The 19,995-nt window shown below is 42.7% G+C and overlaps 1 protein-coding gene across 18 annotated transcripts in view; it reads right to left on the bottom strand.

Moving 5' to 3' along the window:
- MYCBP2 (MYC binding protein 2) overlaps positions 1–19,995 on the bottom strand; it is a 298,411-nt gene that overhangs the window by 234,258 nt on the left and 44,158 nt on the right. For all 18 annotated transcript variants that reach the window (XM_090023921.1, XM_090023940.1, XM_090023966.1 and 15 more), the window contains exons 4-8: positions 11,512–11,665; positions 4,379–4,575; positions 3,770–4,012; positions 3,417–3,488; positions 410–506 (exon numbers count right to left, since the gene is read on the bottom strand). In XM_090023921.1, coding sequence (XP_089880047.1) covers positions 410–506; positions 3,417–3,488; positions 3,770–4,012; positions 4,379–4,575; positions 11,512–11,665 — 763 coding nt within the window. The remainder of the gene's footprint in view (positions 1–409; positions 507–3,416; positions 3,489–3,769; positions 4,013–4,378; positions 4,576–11,511; positions 11,666–19,995) is intronic.

Raw genomic sequence — 19,995 nt, 5'->3', positions numbered from 1 at the left:
ATAAACGCATAACCTGTGTTCCTTGAAACACAGATAAAGGCATAACAGGATACGATTGCTGGATACAGAAACAATTAATGTCTTTTTTTAAAAAAGACAGCTGAAAATCTGTTTCAGTGCTTAAAGGACATACTACATTTTCCATCACTTGGCAATTTTAAACATTACATACCTTTAAAATATTAGAGTTCTGCTGTTAAGTTTTTGTTGAAGCAAATTACAGGACTACTTGTAGCAGCTTCCAAGATAAATGACATGGGGTGTGTAATATATGGGAGGTTACGCTATTAATAAGGGTTCATTCAGACAATAAGATCAAGGGATTCCTCACCTGCCACAGCCCTTTTCAGACAGCCTTCAGAAACTGTATTTTTAAAATGTACTCTTGGTCATGTCTAGGGTTTCATACCTGGCAAAGTGACTGTACCATCTTGTTCCAAGGTTTCAGGGTTTATTCTTATGGCTGTCATGTTGTGATTGTTCACATCTCTATATAACAGATAACCCTGGTAAATAAAAAAAAGTAAATTAGAATTTCACAAATGCTCTAAAAGGTGGATTATCAAATTGAAAACCGTATGCAATTTTAAGCTATGTATATTATCTAAATTAAATTTGTTAATTAAGAGTTGTTTCATCTTTAAGTTCACATCTTGTTTTCATTAAATTCTAACACAGACCTGGAAGTCTGGCATTTCAAGACATTCTACTTCCTGTGCACTAGCTATCATGTCCTACACTCCACAAACCACATGGACTCTCTTGTATTATCCTTTAAAGGAGAAGATGTAATTACAATTATAATTTTTCAAATATGAGTATTAGGAGACATGAACATTAATGAAGGTATTAGAAGGTTAACAGAATTTTTAAGTCTGTTAACAGTTTTTATTCCAAATTCCACCACTCTGACACCCAGTAGGTACCACTTACATTTACGAAAAAAGCAAGATGCCAGTTTTTTGATACTTTTGTCCCCAAACTGTTCAGTGAAGATATCCCCCCCTAAAATACAGAGGGAAGGTAAGTCCAACCAACCAAAGTTAATAGCGACAGACTGCTATAAGGTTCCTCTTTTCCCATCCTCTTGAAAGATTTGTGAAGGATTCACAAATCCTTCACAAAGTATACAGATTTCACATTCTATACGTGCCAAGAGCAGCATCTGCCATTTCTCACTTCACCATTTTGGAAACCCTGTAGATGGCAGCAGTCCAAATCTAAAGCACTCTACAGGTATACTCAGCAACCTTATTGATACTTATACATATGTCTCCATGCTAGATTGCAACATAGTTCCACAGTAGGTAGGGTTGGAAGGAACCTGAGCAGATCATCAAGTCCGACCCCCTGCCATGGCAGGAAAGAGTAATGAGGTCAAATGACCCTGGCCAGGTATTCATCCAACCGGCTCTTAAAGACCCCCAGGGTAGGAGCCAACACCACTTCTCTTGGAAGTTGGTTCCAGATCCTAGCCGCCCTGACAGTGAAGTAGTGCCTCCTGATATCTAGCCTAAATCTACCCTCTGCCAGCTTGTGACTGTTATTCCTAGTCACTCCTGGTAGCGCTTGGGGGAACACGGACTTCCCCCAGTGCCTGCTAGTCCCCGCTGACCAGTTTGTAAATGACCACTAGGTCCCCCCCCCAGCCTTCTCTTGTTGAGGCTGAACAGGTTCAGGTCCCTTAATCTCTCCTTGTAGGGCCTGCCCTGCTGACTCCTGATCATGCGGGTCGCCCTCCCCTGGACCTTCTCCATGTTGTCTACATCCCTCCTGAAGTACAGCGCCCAGAACTAGATGCAGTACTCCAACTGCGGCCTGACCAGTGTTGCATAAAGGGGGAGGATCACCTCCTTGGACCTGCTTGAGATGCATCTGTGGATTCATCCTGACTGCATCCCCACACTGCCGGCCCATGTTCACTTTGGCATCAATAATGACTCCAAGATCCTTTTCTGCCTCTGCACTAATGAGAAGGGAGTTCCCCAGCCTGTAGGTATGCTGCTGGTTCTTCCTCCCCTGGTGCTCTACAGTGGACTTGCACTTGTCAGTGTTGAAACAAATCCTGTTCTCATCGCCCACCCCTGTAACCTGTCTAGGTTCAATTTGCAGCCTATTCCTCCCTTCTAGCATGCCCACTTCTCCCCACATCTTAGTGTCATCTGCAAATTTGAACAGGGTGCTTTTTATACTCCTGTCCAAGTCGCTGATGAAAATGTTGAACAGTGTGGGCCCAAGGACTGAGCCTTGAGGAACCCCACTGCCCACGTCCCTCCAGGTCAAAAATGACCTATCCACAACCACTCTCTGGGTGCAGCCCTCCAGTCAACTAGCAACCCATTTGACTGTGTAGGTGTTCACACAGCAGTCTCTTAGTTTTTTTAATGACAATGGGGTGAGAGACACTGTCAAAGGCCTTCCTGAAGTCCAGAAAGACTATGTCCACTGCTACCCTTGCATCTAATGATTTTGCGACCTGGTTGTAGAAGGGCACCAGGTTGGTCTGACAGGACCTGCCTCTAATGAACCCATGTTGGTTGCCCTAAGCATAATCTCCCCTGCTGGCCCCTCGTGGTCATGCGGCAGGATAACTCTCAAAAAGCCTACCCAGGACCGAGGTAAGACTGACTGGCCTATAGTTTCCTGGGTCCTCCTTCCTCCCTTTTTTGAAAATGGGGACCACATTATTCAACTATCAGGCTGGATAGTATTTGGGCATCTGTTAAATGAAGGCAAGCCTATATGGAAAAACTGAGAGTGTATAAACTTAAAAATGAAATTAGTAGACAACTGTTCCTTTACAATACACAGAAAAAAGCTTATAGAAGACAGACATCTGCATATTCATTTTGTGCTTATACATACCTTGGTAATATATTAACAAAAGCACATTGTGCAAGCGTGATGAATGTATTACTTGGATACTCTGAACTGTGTTGAAGTTCACAGGTTTAAGACTGAGGAAATCCTCAGCTTCAGAAAAGAAAAAGGAGAAAATTCCATGCCCGTCATGATCCCTTTAAAATTATTTTATTATTAGCCATTTTAAAAGTATACACAGCACTATACCATTTTGTAACCACAAAAGCATGTTTTAATGATTTTTTCACTTAATAAAGTATGCATTTCTATGTGAAGTTGATAAATATGAATAAACCATTTTAAAATAAAAGCATCAATTACATTTTAGAATAATATTATAATATATTCTAGCATAAGCAAACCAGTTTTGTCCCTTTCTGTCTGCCAACAGAAGAATTCCTCCAACTACTATGATTTCTAAAATGGTGCTGGAATTGAGATTTACTGTAAAACTAAAAGTAAATGTAATACTACTGTAATACATCTGTCCTAAAATGTCTTGTTTAAACAAATATTACTTTGTTTTACTTTTTTTGTTTTAGTTATTTGCCTACCTGAGCATACCCTAACCAAGATTTTTTCTCTTTTCTGTTTTTGATGCGAGATGTAGAATTGTATATATGACCCTGTAAGGTAACAAGAAAATTAGTTTGACAATTGTCAAAATGACAGTTTTATATAGTTAACCACTTATTATCTAGATACAATGTTTTTGACCCTGATGAGATGTGAGAAACTAATAGAAAAAAATGAAAAGCTGGTCAACAGACATTGTGAGCCTTTTATAATCAATTTTTAAAAATTGTTTACCAGTACTACTGAGAGAATCCAAAAGCCAAGGTCTCATAAAAATGTAACTGAAATTTTAATTTAAATTGTTATCATGAGATTTCAGAAGTCACATTACCCTCACTGTCCCACTATATCCAGAGCCGATTTTGTAAAGTCCATCTTTGCATAAAAGATACAGAAAGAAACCATCACTCTGCAGCAGACATTGGTCATCTTCATCAACACATATTTCTTTTAGTGGCCATTTGTGCATCAGGGCTGCTTTCTTTATCCCATTACCAAACCAGTCCTGGATTTGGATTTTGCCCACCAGAACTGCTTGTACACTCCTCTGAAGAGAGTTTAAGATGGTTGGCACCTAAATGGTAAAGGAACTGTGATGAAATTATGTAAAACATTACAACCTGAGAAACATACAGAGGTTACAAAAGTGAAAATTAAAGCTTTAAAATTAGTTCTGCTGAAAAAAGCTGTTTACCAAAAAAATGCAACTCTTCCTTTAAGTTCCAACTTGTAACAAACTAATGATAATGGAGCAAAGATACCTGAATTGCTTCCTGAAAACCCTGACTGACTTTAATATTCATAGCAGTCCACAATGGATGTTTTCCCTTCTAATTAAAAAATAATATGAACCAAAGAATGAAGCCAGTATATTTAAATTACCATACCAGAATGTTTTTAGAATTTATACATGATATAAACAAAATTCCAGATATGATACCTGAATAGTTTGACAAGCATGGCTGCCATTATTGGTCAGGATAGCAGAGATTGCCTGCAGTGTTCTTCCTGTCTCTCCCCATGCAGCTACCAAACTGAAGAGGCAAGCGCAGGAAAGTGCTGTCAAGGACTGCCCTGTGCTGTCATTCATTCCAGTACTACGGATAGTTATTTCCAAAAGAAGCTGGAAGAGAGACTCTGAGGATAAAATAAATTAGAGAAACATGTCACCAAATCATATCAAACACTTTTCCAACCACTAAAGAAACTAAAACATATAATTTCCAAAAACACATCATGATATTAATCCTCTGTGAATTTTGAATTGTTTATCTTTATTTTACATCTTCCAATTTTCTCACCAGCTACACAATAACAAAATGAAAGTAAAGAGAATATGTTCAGATTCCTTTTTGTCAATGATTATAACTGTTGTGCTACATCACCTACAAGCTGGTCAATGGCTGAGCAATAAAAAACTCCAGAAAATCTTGCAACCATTAAACCAAGAAGAATAGACCACAGAGACCAGAACAAGAGCAGGGCATCGAACTGAGACCAACAAGTGTATTTTCTTAACAGCATTTCTATTCTAGTCTCAAAATACTACATCAAGAAAATGTAAATACTTGAACCTAGTCAGAATAACCTAGAAATGCTTCATGATTATATCCTAGAAAGAAAATTATGACTTGCAGATTTTCTCCCCTTTAAAAATACCAATCGGTTATTTCAACAAATTTTGACAACAGTGTTGTCACCCCTTTCTCAGAAAAAACCCCAAACACACTACTTAAATATGAGCATGAATACCAAAAAAGTGATCAATATTTTGATTTGCCAATACATCTAGACACAGAACTGGGAAAATGGGGTTTTCATAGTAATGGAACTAACAGGAAAGGCTCCTAATAGAGTACAAAAGTAGTCTGATTTCTGTAAGATTTCAAGTATCACAGCATGGAGCATACTTATATAAAAGCCAGTATGCCAGGATTTGCTCATCTTCCTTGCAGTGTCTTGATAGTCTGAATGTAGATGAACACACAGCTACAACCCAATTTCTAGATTTTTCGATCTCTGCAATAGATAATGCTCTCAAATTATGGCGCAGAGATTTTTTCCAAGAGGGTATAGCTTATATTTATAAGCTTCTTTGATGGAATATATTTTTCCTCTAGTAACTGAAATTTTATTTGTTTAAATCCTCTTAATAGATAAATTCAAATCTGATCTCCTGGCTAACTAGGCACTGTCTCAGCTGTAGAGCATTTGCAGGGAATGCTGGAACAACTAATCTCCTGTGGTCCTGGGAGACCATAAGCATAAACGATGGTTTAAGTGAGGGGTGTCAAAGATACGGCCTGTGGACTGCAACATCCATTCTGCTTGGTTACCGAAAGTTTCTGGGGGGAGGGTAAAGCCTGCTGCAGAATTCAGGGTCCCTAGGCCCCGTCAGACAGGGACATAAAAGTGTCAGGAGGATGACCAAGCATTCTGCTGTCCGGGGATCCTGGTATATTCTGTGTTAAAAATCCCACATTTTTCAATTAAACCCCACCAAATATAGGTTTTTCTACACTTAAAATGAACTCCCACTACATATATATAGGTGTCAGTTTATCACAATGTTTTATTGATATATTTGCCATTTTAAAGCAATTTGGAAGCCTACCAGTGCCTCAAAAGTTATAATAAAATAAATTTCATACCAATATACTTTGGTATTTTGGGGAGGGGGTTGCCGATTTTGGAGGGGGGGGGGTTGTTGGCTCTCTCTCCTGCTGATTTCTGGCACTGAACAGCCCAGATACGCTGGTGTCCCTCACTCCCAAGCCACAGCCCCTCAGCCCTGCCCCTCACTCCAGACCCACACCCCACCCCACCCCAGGCCTGCTGGTGCCCCTTACTACAAACTCACAGCCCCTGACTTCACCAGTCATGACACTGATTTAACTTACTATATGAAGTAACTGAGGGGCAGAGTTGTGCTACTACCCAGTGTCCATAGGTGGCAGACAGTGGAATGACATTCAGGGATGGTTAGCTGTGAAATAAGCACGGGTAACTGATGAATAAGCAGCCACAGATCAAGCAGCGGCAGCACCACCAGGATGTGGTGAGGACAGCAGATGACAATGCTTGCCCTCCTGAAAAGCCACATATATACTTTGCCAGTGCTGTGACATAGCGAGTACAGGTCACCACTACAATAAGCCTGCCCAGCCCCCAACCATGTATCTACAAGCCCTCAATGGTAGAGCAGGTGGAAGAGGTTAGAATCTCCGTAGCTGAAAGCAGATGACAGCTGCAGCAGAACGAGACCCCCAGTTGTCTCGGTCTCCTTGCCATTGGATCAAGGGCCCACTCTGTCAAGAGCCATGTGGAAGTAGCTTCTCCACAACAAAAGTAGTCACAGTCAAGCATCTTCCATGAAAACAATTTTTCCAACAAATTTCTCAAGCCCTTTGGCAACCAGCTAATGGCAACAGGAGCAGGATGGTAAGGTCTGGAACCTGCTAGTCATGAACTGGCGTGAAGGTGGCAGTTACAAGAAGGTCGTCTAGCACTTTGATGAGACAGGAATGCAATTTGACTGCTGCAACTGTCTCCTCATCCCAGATGGGGAGGGAGCTAGAAAAGGTACCTTTAAACATAGCCTGTCTAATACAATATTCTACAATTCTTCCCGACTGGATAACCACATCCAGCAGGATAACCTTTACTGCAGCTGAAAATACTGGAGAAGACACACCACTATTTTTGGGACCTGGGACATCAGGACCCTCATGGACAACTCTAACACAAATGCCCAGAGTGCCGCACTGCAATCATGGCCTGAGAACTCAGACAACACATCAATGTAGTTGCACTGAGCAAGACCCAGCAAGCTGGAGATGGGCAGCTGAAAGAACAAGAAAGAACAGGGCAAACAGGAAAGAGAATGCCAACTTCACAGAGTTGATTTTGCCATTAACAACAAACTCATAAACCAACACAATGGGTTCCCTATCAGAATTAATGAGCACCTCACGAATCTCCTTCTTAAACTGGTGGGGAGCCAATACGCCACTGGCATCAGTGTGTATGCCCCAACTCTTGACACTGCCAATGAAACCAAGCAGGAATTCTATACCAACCTTGACCAAGTCTTTTCTGACATTCTGGACAGAAGACAGACTTATTCTTCTTAGTGATTTTAATACCAGAGTCCGAAGGGATTTTAACCTCTGGAACAGAACCATCAAAGGAGTAGGAAAAGTCAACTCCAATGGCATCCTCCTCTTGACCAAATGCACAGAACGTTTACTCACCATCACCAATACCCTGTTCCACCAGAAAAAGCAAATATAAGATATCACGGCAATACCCAGGATCTAAGCACTGGCACCTATGTCACTGTCTGTGCTGAGGATCCCAAAGATGTCCATATCACCCAAGCTATGCTAAAGGAGTTAATGACTGCTGGACTGATTGCAGACACATTCACTCGGTGACCCAAGCACACGACACCTCTTCCACCAGTGCAGCAACAAAAGACTGATGAATTCCAATCACCAACGAAAGAATGTCAGCAGCGTGTGGGGTGCCTTCAAGGCCGCTATCATCAGCACCTGTGAAGAGACACTTGGATTCTCTAGCAGCAAACATCAAGACTGGTTTGATGAGAATGACCAGGAGGAGATCCAAGAGCTGATCAACTGCAAACGCAAGGCCTTTTGTGCTTGGAAGAATAGCATCAGTTCCAACCAAAAGAAACTGAATCTCCAACAAGCCAAGGCAGAGGTCCAAAAGAGGACCCATAATATGAAGAACAAATGGCAGGAAGACAAGGCCAAGGAGATTCAACATCTGGCTGATACCCACAATATGCACGGATTCTTCAGTGCTACCAAAGCCATCTATGGTCCGAGCACTCAGGGACCCAAGGATGGAGGAGACCTGATCAACCAAAGGGGAGCTATCAATGCCCATTGGAAGGAGCATGTTGAAGATCTTTTCAATCAAAACTTTGTTGTTGATGAGAGTGTTCTCAACTCCATCCCGTAACACCCAATCAGAGATGATCTCAGAATTCCTCCAATCCTAGATGAGACGAGGCAAGCCACCAAGCAGATGAAGAACAACAAGACATCTGGAGCAGATGGCATTCCCACAGAAATCTTCAAGCAGAAGGCAGAAGAGCTCACATCACAGCTTCATGCCCTTATCTTCAGGATATGGAATGATGAGGAAATCCCAGATGACCTCAGGAACACCATGACTGTGACAATCTTCAAGAAAGGAGACAAGTATGACTGTGGAAACTACAGAGGGATCACCTCATTGTCCACCACAGGAAACATTGCAAGAATCCTCCTGAACCATCTCCTTCCACTTGCTGAAGAGCTCCTCCCAGAATATCAGTGTGGGTTTAAGCCACCAAGGGGCACAACTGACACGATCTTTACAGCTCACCAGCTGCAGGAGAAATGTCAGCAACAACATACGCCTCCCTACGTGGCCTTCGACCTCACAAAAGCTTTGGACTTTGTCAGGCAAGCAGTGTTGAAGAGGATCCTTCTGAGGTATAGATGCCCACCGAAATTTGTCACCATCCTCTGCACGCTCCACGACAACATGTGAGTGGTTGTTCTTAGTAGTAGATCTATCACAAATCCGTTTGAGGCTAAAATGGGAGTTAAGCAAGGCTGCGTCACCACTCCAACACTCTTCTCAATATTCCTTGCCACGATGCTACATCTGACCACCAACAAGCTTCCAGCTGGAGTGGAGATAAACTACCAAATGGATGGTAAGTTGTTTAACCTCATCCAACTCCAAGCCAAAACCAAGACCACCCCAACCTTAATCACTGATCTCCAGTACACCGATGATGCTGTACTATGTGTGCTCACTTTGAAGTAGATCTTCTGGCAATTGTCAACGTCCTCACCAGGGATCCTGTTTTTTTTCTGATTTAAAAAAAAATGCCCAATTTTAAGTTTAAAAAAAGTAACCAAAAATCCACATTTTTCCATGATTAAAATGAAACACCACTAATACAAAGATCCATATATCTATATCTATATCCATAGATTGTCTCAAATGTGCAAGGGCAGCCTTTGGAAGAAATAGGCGTTCAAAGATTGCAACATCAGATCTGAAACCAAGCTCATGTTTTATCAAACAGCCATAATCCCCATCTTGCTCTATCAAGCTAAGACATCTAAAGTTGTTGGAGAAGTACCATCAACACTACCTGCAGAAGATCCTCTTAATACAGTGGGAAGAGCAAAGCACCAATGTTACCATCCTCCTACAAGCAAACACTATGAGTACTGAGACAGTGATCATCCACTATCAACTTTGTTTATCCAGCCATGTCATCCAGATGTCCAACTCCAGACTCCTGAAGTAGGTTTTATTCTCCCAACTCAGTCAAGGTGTATTCTAAGGAGGAGGGTGGAGAAAGCACCCCAGGAATGTCCTCAAGGCCAACTTGAAAAAAAATGCAACATTGATGTCAACTCATAGGAGACTATCGCTTAGTACCAACCCAAATGGAGGAAGAGTCTGCTGCAGGGATCTCAGTACTTGGAAACGTCATGACAACAACAGGAGATAGAAAAGCAGGAGTGACAGAAACAGTATGACATGGATCAAATCAAGAATCCAGTGCTATCCAGCCCACAGAAGCACATGTCCAAGCTGGAGTAGAGTCTGTTGATCCTGGATAGGCCTCATCAGCCATTTTCTGATGCAGGTAAGACGATCATGGAAGACAATCATCCTTGACTGCGAGGGATTGCCGAAGAAGGAAATGAAGTAAAACCCATAAAAACTGTACTGTGTTAAAATGTATATTCTAATTAACTAAAGGGAGGCTATATGGCTGCATAAGGCTAAAGCTTTAACAGACACCCCACAAGAGAACCACACCTAACCTTTACTTTGACCCTTTTGGTTTTTAGGTTCCCGCCATCCTGACCCCAGATTTTTACAAGCATACCCTAAATTGTGCTAGACTACATTGTAAGAACTCATGCTACTCTGTACCATTTAACTAGAGGATGAACTACATGCATGGTCTTAAAGCCCTAAGCAAGTTACACTGGTTTTGGTGATGCCTTAAATTCCCAATTCCTGGGAAGATGCCCAAGACATCCATATCAAAATTATATTTTTTATAGTCTGCTTCTATCACATACCTTTATGTATATTTTTTCAAGAAAGCAAATTTCTTTGCCAATAACAACTTTCTACCTGATTTGCACTTGTAATATCATTCACTAATTGTAAGATTAAGTAATAAATTTACCAAGGGAGATTGCTTAGGTCAGAACTGTTCAACTGGCAGGTTAAAAACTGTGGCTCCCAGGCTCCTACCTGGGCCCTGGCTCCCCCCCATTGCTCCAGATGGAGCAGCAGCTGTGGTCTCCAAACTTCATCTCCCTCTGGCCTCCCCTTCACTGCCCCAAAGGGCAGGACAGTGCAGGGCAGGACAGCAAGCAGTGCTGGGAGAGGGGAAAAACGACAGAGTGGGGGTACCCAGTGCTAGGGCAGCCCCCCACAAATGTAACCTACAGCTGCTTAAGAAGTTAGACAGCCCTGACATGACAAGAAATGGAGGGTTTTTTCTGCATTATGTACAGAAATCAATTGTTCATGATGAAAGTTTTGATAACAGACAAAGACAGACACAAAAAGGATTGATATTACCCAGAATTGTGTTTCTGAATGAACAACAGTATTACTCAGGTAGGGATAACAACAAAAGTAAGAATCCTTGAATATTATTCAACTTTTATACTATTGGGAAATATCTAAATGATAAAGAAAACACAGTGGTGGTGTGGGACAATTTGCTATAGTACCGCATGATTTCGACACCAATCTTCTTCACAATTATTAAAACCCCAAAATGACTAGCCTATCTGATTTCTACTTCAACACATACCAACAATCAATAAACCCACTGTTATACAAATTCCTGTCCCTCTACACTAAAACAGCTTCTATTCTACTAAGATAAGCGTGACCCATTTTTAGGTAAGTTGAAGTCCCAAAACAAACAGATGTCCTCTTTTTAATGGTTCCTAAACATCATCCATGTATGAAAAATTTAAAATCAAGAAAAATATGAAATATTACCTAGAACTTCAGGAGGCTCTGACTGGAGGCCTTCTGGTTGCTGGCCTTGGAGCACATTAAGTAGGGCTTGTAGACTCCTGAGACACAGTGATGGATGAGAAAATCTCGTCTCCTTGATCAGCTCAAAAACTTCACATAGTCCAACTTCAATGATCTTTAAAACAAGACCAACACATTTTAACAGAAGACCTGTTATTGGGACTTTCTCATGTTCGTCTATAAGCAATCACACAACAGTATTAATTTCTCTAACTTGGCATGAGATAATCTAAAGATCATGGCAGTCCAGACAGAAATAATAAAAAGCAAATTACTACTCAGCTGTAATTACTGTAGAAGAGAAAAAGCTAGAGACATTACTCTAATATGTCTAAATAATGACATATTTAATATTTAAACACCCCTGAAAAAATAAGCTGATTTTTTTCCAAGAACTTGTGAACAAGTAAGAAAGGTTAAGCTAGGTAACAGTGATAAGTTTCTGGATTCAATTTCCTTTCCTTGTCATCTTATATCCGGGTGGCCAACCTGCTACCTACGTGGCATGGACAGCTGCTATGTGACACAAACCCCAGGTGCTCAGTAAAGGGAAGTGCCAGAATGGAGGTAAGGAGTGGAACAAAGCAGGGCCAGGACACTGCTGAAGGTGTTAGGTGTCACTGCAGAACCAGGTGCTCTTCCCTAGCCCTAAAGCTGATCCCTGTTTGCCATATAAAACTAAATCAGTTGCAGAGATAGAAAAGATTAGCCTGGCTCTTGACAGACACGCCTCCTGTTGCAGCAATATCTCATCTCTGCTCTGGCCCATGTAGTCACAGCTGGAGGCTCAAGGCCCACTGCCTACATTTGGGCACACAAGGACTTCATCTCTGGGGGCGGGGAGGAGAAAGAGAGGGGGTGGTGAGTGTGGAAGTGTGGTTGGGACAAGGATGGACTTAGTGCTGGCCAACCTTTTTGACAGACATACCTCATCTCAGCATCAATCCAATGCTTATTCTGATTAACAATAAGGGCCAGGAAAAAACTCCCCTCCCCTCCTCTTCCCCCTCAACCCAAAGATAGTATTTGGTTTCAGGGAAGGAGAGAGCTTGCCTTCCTTTGAAGCAGTAAGCATTAGCACTGATACAGACAGATGTACTCTGGTGTACTTCTGTGGCTACTGATACTAAGGAAACCTGTCAGCTGTGCAATTAGTGGATTATGCTCTTGCAGATTTGGGGCTAGGGAGGAATCTTCCTCCTGGCCAGATTGGCAAGGACTGCAGGATTATATTTGTCATCCTCTGTACATTAGGCTGTGGTCTGCTTTCTAGATAAATATGGATGCAAACGATGCAAAGTAATTCTTTGGCATTGTGGTGGTTCCTCTTTTCCTGTAACATGCTGTATGGTAGTGGTTCTCAACCATTTTTGTACCAAGACCCATTTATAAACACCAGTGGCCAGTCCCTGCCCAGTGCTGATCCATTTTTAAAGTTTGTTCATGACCCTTTCATATATTCTTGAGACCCGCTTTTGGGTGACAACCCACAGGTTAAGAAATGATGCTATAGGGTTTCTCATTTGTTTTTGTTATTTGACACTTTGTGGCTGTGGAGTGCAAAAGGAACTTCAGCATATAATTGAGGCCCTTTTCAATTGCTTTACAAATACAAGGGATTAGACAATCTGATCTGACATGTCCCTCATATGTGCACCAGTACATTGGTCCCATATTGGATTGGCATAATTATATGGAAAACTGATGTTATTGGAAATTGGTGCATCTCTACCAGCAGGTCTTCAAGGATCTCTGATTGTGTCTCTATGAAAAGGTCTATGCTCTGGCACAAATTAAGGCAACACTGAGGAACTCTGGAAGGGGTTTAAAACTGCCATCCATGTGGCCTGTGCTAAATCCATTGGCTACCCCACCTGCTAACACCAAGACTGATTCAATGAGTGACACTGTGATCCAAGCTCTCCTCCACTGGAAAAGAAGGGCTCATTCTACTTGGCAAGGTGACACCTCATCTCAGCAGAAAAAGAAGATACATCATATCCTCAAAGCCAAAACTCAAAAGGAGGATTCAGAAAGTCAAAAATCACTGGTGACATGATAAATCCAAGGAGATCCAGCTCTATGCTGACAAAAATGGCACACATAGCTTTTTACAGGCAACAAAACCATCTATGGCCCCACACCCCACAGTCATACTTCCCTGCCATCATAGGATGGCTCAGCATTCTTCAAAGACTATGAATCTATCCAGGCTAAATGGTAAGCAGGGATCCTGGTTTTCTCCATTTAAAAAAAAAAAATCCTTAATTTCTGTTTAAAAATGTAACCCCAAATCCATGACCAGACAGACAGACAGACAGACAGACAGACAGACAGACAGACAGACAGACAGACAGACAGACAGACAGACAGACAGTTTGTGTGTTACTTTTTGGGGGGATTTTTTTTTAATGAGAGAAAACCAGGATCCCTGATCGTAAGACTACTTTGAGGCACTCCTGAACTGTGAGTCAAATTGTGATGGTACCACCTCTGAGTCCATCCCCCAATACCCTCAAAAGGGATCCCTCACCAACCCTCCTATCTTTGAAGACTAGTGTGCCATCAAGAAAACCCAAGAATGAAGTCACTGGACTGGATGGTGCACCTGCTGAAATCTGCCAAGCTGGTGGCAAGGAAATGGTACTGAGACTGCATGAATTTATTCCAAATCTGGAGCAACAAAGAGGTCCCTGGGGACTTGAAGAGTGTGAACATCCTAATCATGTTCAAGAAAGGAGACAAGCCTGCATGTAGGAACTACAGAGGTAACATTCTCCTTTCCACAAGAGGGAAAATCCTTGCCCACATCCTCTAGAACCACCTTCTACCTCTTGCTGAGGCAGTCCTGGTGGAACCTCAGTATGGTTTCAGATGATCCCTTGGGGCAAATGACACAATCTTTGTTGCCCACCAGGTTCAAGAAAAGCAGTGGGAACAACACCAGGCTCTGTATGTGGCCTTCATTGATCTTACTAGGGCCTTTGGTTCCATCAATTGCAAAGCCTTGTGGAAAATACTGGTCAGATTTGGATGTCCTAAAAAGTACATCAAGGTCCTGAGGCTGCCAACATTATTTGTAGTGGATCAGAGATGGATCTACTTGTCTTCTGAACTGGGGTCAAGCAAGGATGCATCATCACCTCAACTCTGTTCTTCATTTTTCTGGTAGTCGTCCTGGTTCTCATTAAGGACCGCCTTCCTTGGGGAATAGACACTGAATACCAAATTGATGGAGGGATCTTCAATCTGGGACATCTTGCTCAAACACCAAAGTACTCAAAACAACCATCCTTGACCTTGTACATACTGAAGGCCATCCTTACATGTACTGAGGAAAACCTCCAAACAGCACCTGATCTCTCTGAAGAAACCTACCGAACTTTGGGCCTCTCTCTCAACATCAAGACAACCAAAATACCCTTATCAGCCTACCCTGGACCATGACTGTGACCACCCTCCCCAAATTACCATCAAGAGAAAGACACTAGAGATAGTCAAGTTCTTCTCCTACCTCAATAGCCACCTCACTCAGAGAGTGAACATTGATGAAGAGGTCCAGCACAGGATCTGGTGCACAAGTACCTCCTTTGGGAAACTGCTTCAGCACATCTTTATTCATCGTGATTTCCGGAAAGACACCAAGATCCAGGTCTACAATGCAGTTGTCATCACCATTTTCTTCTACGACTGTAAAATGTAACCAGATGACTGCCAACCACTATCACTAGCAATGCCTCTGGCAAATCCTCCACATCAAATGGGAAGTTGCCACACAAGTGCCAACATCCTTGTTGAAGCCAGCGTTACCAGCATTAAGTCAATGATCCTCAAGCATCAACTTCACTGGACTGGACACTGCGTGCAAATAACTGACTCCCAAAACAAGAGCTCTACTCCCAGTTTAGTAATGGCCTGAGATTTTGCAATGGCCAGAGGAAACACTACAAGGATACTTTGAAGGCATACCTCAAGAAAATGGATACTGACATCAAGAGCTAGGACAAACTGGCTGCCAAGTGACCCTAATGATGCCACAGCCTCAACAAGGCAGAACCCCTTTTTGAGATAAAGCATCTTGCCCTCAACGCAGAGAAGAGAGAGCAGATGAAAGAAAAAGGAAAGGAATCCTGGGCTGCAGCTTACTCTCCCAATTGAAAAGACCTGCAGCTTCTGTGGAGGGATCTGTGGTTCAAGCATTAGGCTTTTATGTCACCTTCAAAACCCATCTATAAGCTGTGGTAGAGATAACCCTTGCATCAAGGGACTGTTGATGAATCAAGTGATTGTTGATGATGTACACGTTTCAGAAAATATATAACATACTGCATTCCCCTGACAGAGGAAGTCATACCAGTGATGAGATGTATTGTTAAAAAGGTGACACCAAATACATCTTTCTTTAACCAAAGGACTGGTCTCTGTATCAGTGATACTCAACCTCAAGGCACTCCTCCATAAGTTTTCTGATTTTTGCAGCACCCTAGTTGAAAATCATTGACATAGATTTCAATTCAGAAAAGATATGAAGGGGGGATTTGGGGCTAACAAAATTGACTATCACCAATCTAGCTAGCACCACTGAAGAGTGGGCAAGGACACACTAGTATGCTGTGGCACACCTTTTGGGAACTGCTGTATTCGGGTATCTGATTTAAATATCACCAGGGATCCTAGCTCTCTCAGATTTAAAAAAAAATCCCTAATTTTGGTTTTAAAAAAGTAACCCCAATTCACATTTTTCCATGATTAAAATGAAACATTACTCTGTGTGTGTGTGTGTGGGGGGGGGGGGGTTGGAGTTTTGTTTTTGAAGCTGAAAATTAGGGATTTATTTTAGATCAGAAAACCAGAATCCTTGGATATCACTACCTATAACATGTCCACTGTATGCTAAGAAATAAGTAAATACTAATAAGCTTTCCCCCATACGAAGTCCAGCAAATTAAAGTAACACTGGTAGAGACAGATTAATATTCACAACTGTCTGCATAAGAGAGTGAGAGATTTAAAAAATTCTTTAGTGCTTAGACCAGTGGTCTCAAAATGGTGTGTGAAAGACTATACCAGGGGGTGCGCAAAGAAAATATGAGAACTTGTATTTGTATTTATTTATCTAAAAAAAAAGAAAGAAATTAAGCTTTACTAATATTTAATATACAGATTGACACTGATGACCTCGCTCAGTCTGTATGTCGGACGGTCACGTCATGTACGGTACGCGAGATATCCTGAGGGAAGAAGCGTTCGTTCGCTTTCAGCATATTGCGACGTGTTGCAGTTTACATGTGCCCGGTTAAGTGGATTTAGAGATTATATTATCTAGTTTTAACTAAACTAACCCTCACAAAATGGACAAGCGGCTTAAAAAGATTCCTGCAAAGAAACCACGGATTGAAGATAATACTAATAATACGAGCACAAGTGAACAACAGAAAAATGGCAGAGCTGACGTTTCTCCTACTCCTAGTTTCACAGTTTCTAGGGTCGGAAGGGACCTGAGTAGATCACCTAGTCCGACCCCCTGCCATGGCAGGAAAGAGTACTGGGGTCAAACGACCCAACAAGGTGGTCATCTAACCTCCTCTTACAAACCCCCAGGGTAGGAGCCTGTACCACTTCTCTTGAAAGGTGGTTCCAGATCCTAGCCGCCCTGACAGTGAAGTAGCACCTCCTGATATCTAGCCTAAACCTACCTACCCTCTGCCAGTTTGTGAAGGTTATTCCTGGTCACTCCTGGCAGTGCTCGGGGGAACAAGGACTCCCCCAATGGCTGCTGATCCCCCCTGACTAGTTTATAACAGGCCACTAAATCCCCCCTCAGCCTTCTCTTTCAGAGGCTGAACAGGTTCAGGTCCTGTAGCCTCTACTCACAGGGCCTGCCCTGCTGCCCCCTGATCACGCGAGTGGCCCTCCTCTGGACCCTCTCCATGCTGTCCACAACCCTCTTGAAGTGCGGCGCCCAAAAATGGACGCAGTACTCCAGCTGCGGCCTGACCAGTGTTGCATAGAGGGGGAGGATCACCTCTTTGGACCTGCTTCAGATGTATCTGTGGATGCATGACAAGGTGCGGTTGGCCTTCCTGACTGCATCCCCACACTGCCGGCCCATGTTCATCTTGGAGTCAATGACAACTCCAAGATCCTTTTCCGCCTCTGTACTGACAAGAGGGGAGTTCCCCAACCTGTAGGTATGGTGCCGGTTGTGCCTCCCCAGGTGCATCACTTTGCACTTGTACAAGCTCTTTGTCAGCCACATTATGAGGTAAAAACAATGACAATTTAATTTCTATTTTTTGTGTATATTTTATAATGTACATAATATATTAGTGTAGTAGTACATGTATATAATTTATAAATAAATAAATTACATATATTGGGGGTGCATGCTCAAAAATTTTTTACTGATAGGGGTGCGCAATCCAAAAAAGTTTGGAGACCACTGGTTTAGACTGTAGGATAGGACTTCCTGCATTTAGATGAAACCATTTTGATTGGCGCTTGGGACCATGATTAAATCTGCTAGTTTTCTGCTTGATTGATGTGGAAATCAGACACTGCTCTGCCATAAGTCTAGCATAGGGAAAGAGCAAGCCCTTGTCTGTGAAACAAAGAAGACGACAGGGCTGGGTCTGTTGCAAAGGTCCATAAGCTCACTCATTCAACTAACTGACCTGGCCACTATTGAAGTAGTTTCCAAAGAAAAAGGAAATAAGCAAGTTCATAAGATTATATTGAGCCTTTAGAGGTCATGTTAGAACTAAACTGACATCCCATAATAGTTACAGATATTCCAATAGCAAATACAAGTCCTTTCACATATTTCACTCACTGTGTGGTTAAAGTTTTTGCAAATACAACATACTCATCTAGCTGAAAGCACCTTTACAGAAAATGGAAAGAAATCTGAAACGCAGGTAAATATTTCATACTATGCTGAACTGATGCTAAGAAAAAAGATCCAGCTTTGCTACGTATCTACTTCACAAATTTAATCCATTTGATAGTACCTTCTAGTTGATGGCTTTCTTAATATCTGTTGGTCCTCAAAGAGCAAGATTTTTTTACCATTTGTTCACACCCATTAGTTGCATACAGCTAGAACCAGTGATATTTTGTTCTTGTGTTGTCTGTAACAATCTGCCTGTAACTACTTTCTATAAATAGGAAATATTCAAATACTCCCCTAGACAAATAATTTAATTATAGAGTACAGGCAGTCCTCAGACTCACGACAATTGGTTCCCGAAAACCACATCATAAGTCAAAACATGGTAACTTGAAACCAATTTTCCTACAGGAACAATGTTACAAATGGGGAAGTGTTTCCTTTAGGATGCTCGATATAGCTGCGTCCAGCTGGTAAGTCTGTCCTGGTGGAAGAGGGGGCAGAGGAGGGGGCAGATCAATGCCCCGTCAGCAAAGGAGGGATTGGGGCTAGGGCAAGCGCTGTCCTGCTGGGGGGAGGGAAAAGAGATGCAGGACAAAGACGCGGCTTATCCGGGGGCTCAGGGATAGAGGAGGAGGGGTGACTTCCGCCACTGGTCCAGAAGGGCATGTGCCCCTGGATCTGCATGGAGCAGGCAGGCACAGCAGCAGGGGTTATGCCCTGCTCCCGCTCACCCAGCTGGGGTGGGGGTGGAGGAGGCTCAGGACAAAGGCACCGCTTGCTCCAGGTGAGCATGGCAGTGCTGGGAGCAGAAGCTATGCCCTCCCACTGCTGAGCCCTGCTCGTCTGGAGGCAGTGCCCAACTCAGCTAGGTCAGTGGTGGCAGGCACAGCGCCCACTCTCAGCACCGGCACTGCCACAGCTGGGGCGGGGCCTCTGCACTGCCTGTCAGAACCTTGAAACAGTATCCATTTACAAAGGTCCTAAGTGCCATTTGTCGAAACTCAAAATATCGCAAGTCAAAGACCACCTGTACTTAAATATAGTTCTTTTCTAGACAGCTTCAGTGACCTCAATCTATTACACTGAAAGTCTTGGCAGTCTATTCCTTCTTACAGGCATCTGATATGACTGATAACGGAGCTAGAACAGCAGAGGCCAGCTGACAGCATGTATATACACATGCGGCTGGGGCTGGTACTGTGCATGGCATGTGATTCCTAGGAATTCAATAAAGGGAAGCATGTCTGAATGAAGGCAGAGCAGATCGCTGCTGCAAGAGGAAGTATCAGAGGAAGTCACTACCAAAAGGCCAGGTTAACCCTTGCCAGGCCCCACAACAGCTGCATTTTTCATATGGTGAGCAAAGATCCAAAGCCCTGAATTTGGTGATGGCTGTAGGATCCTGGCTCACTGTATAAAAACTGCAACAATTGCTGGGCTATGAAAAGGATAAGCAGGCTCTTGGTGGTGACACCTCCTCCTGCAACAGCATCCTTCCTCCACCTCAAACCACCACAGCTAGATGCCCAAAACCCCTGCCTCCAATCCCCAGG

Source organism: Crocodylus siamensis, chromosome 1 (assembly GCF_052110815.1).
Source record: "Crocodylus siamensis isolate JL-2025a chromosome 1, ASM5211081v1, whole genome shotgun sequence".
Lineage (NCBI taxonomy): Eukaryota > Metazoa > Chordata > Crocodylia > Crocodylidae > Crocodylus > Crocodylus siamensis.
This window is presented reverse-complemented; position numbering and strand designations above follow the sequence as displayed.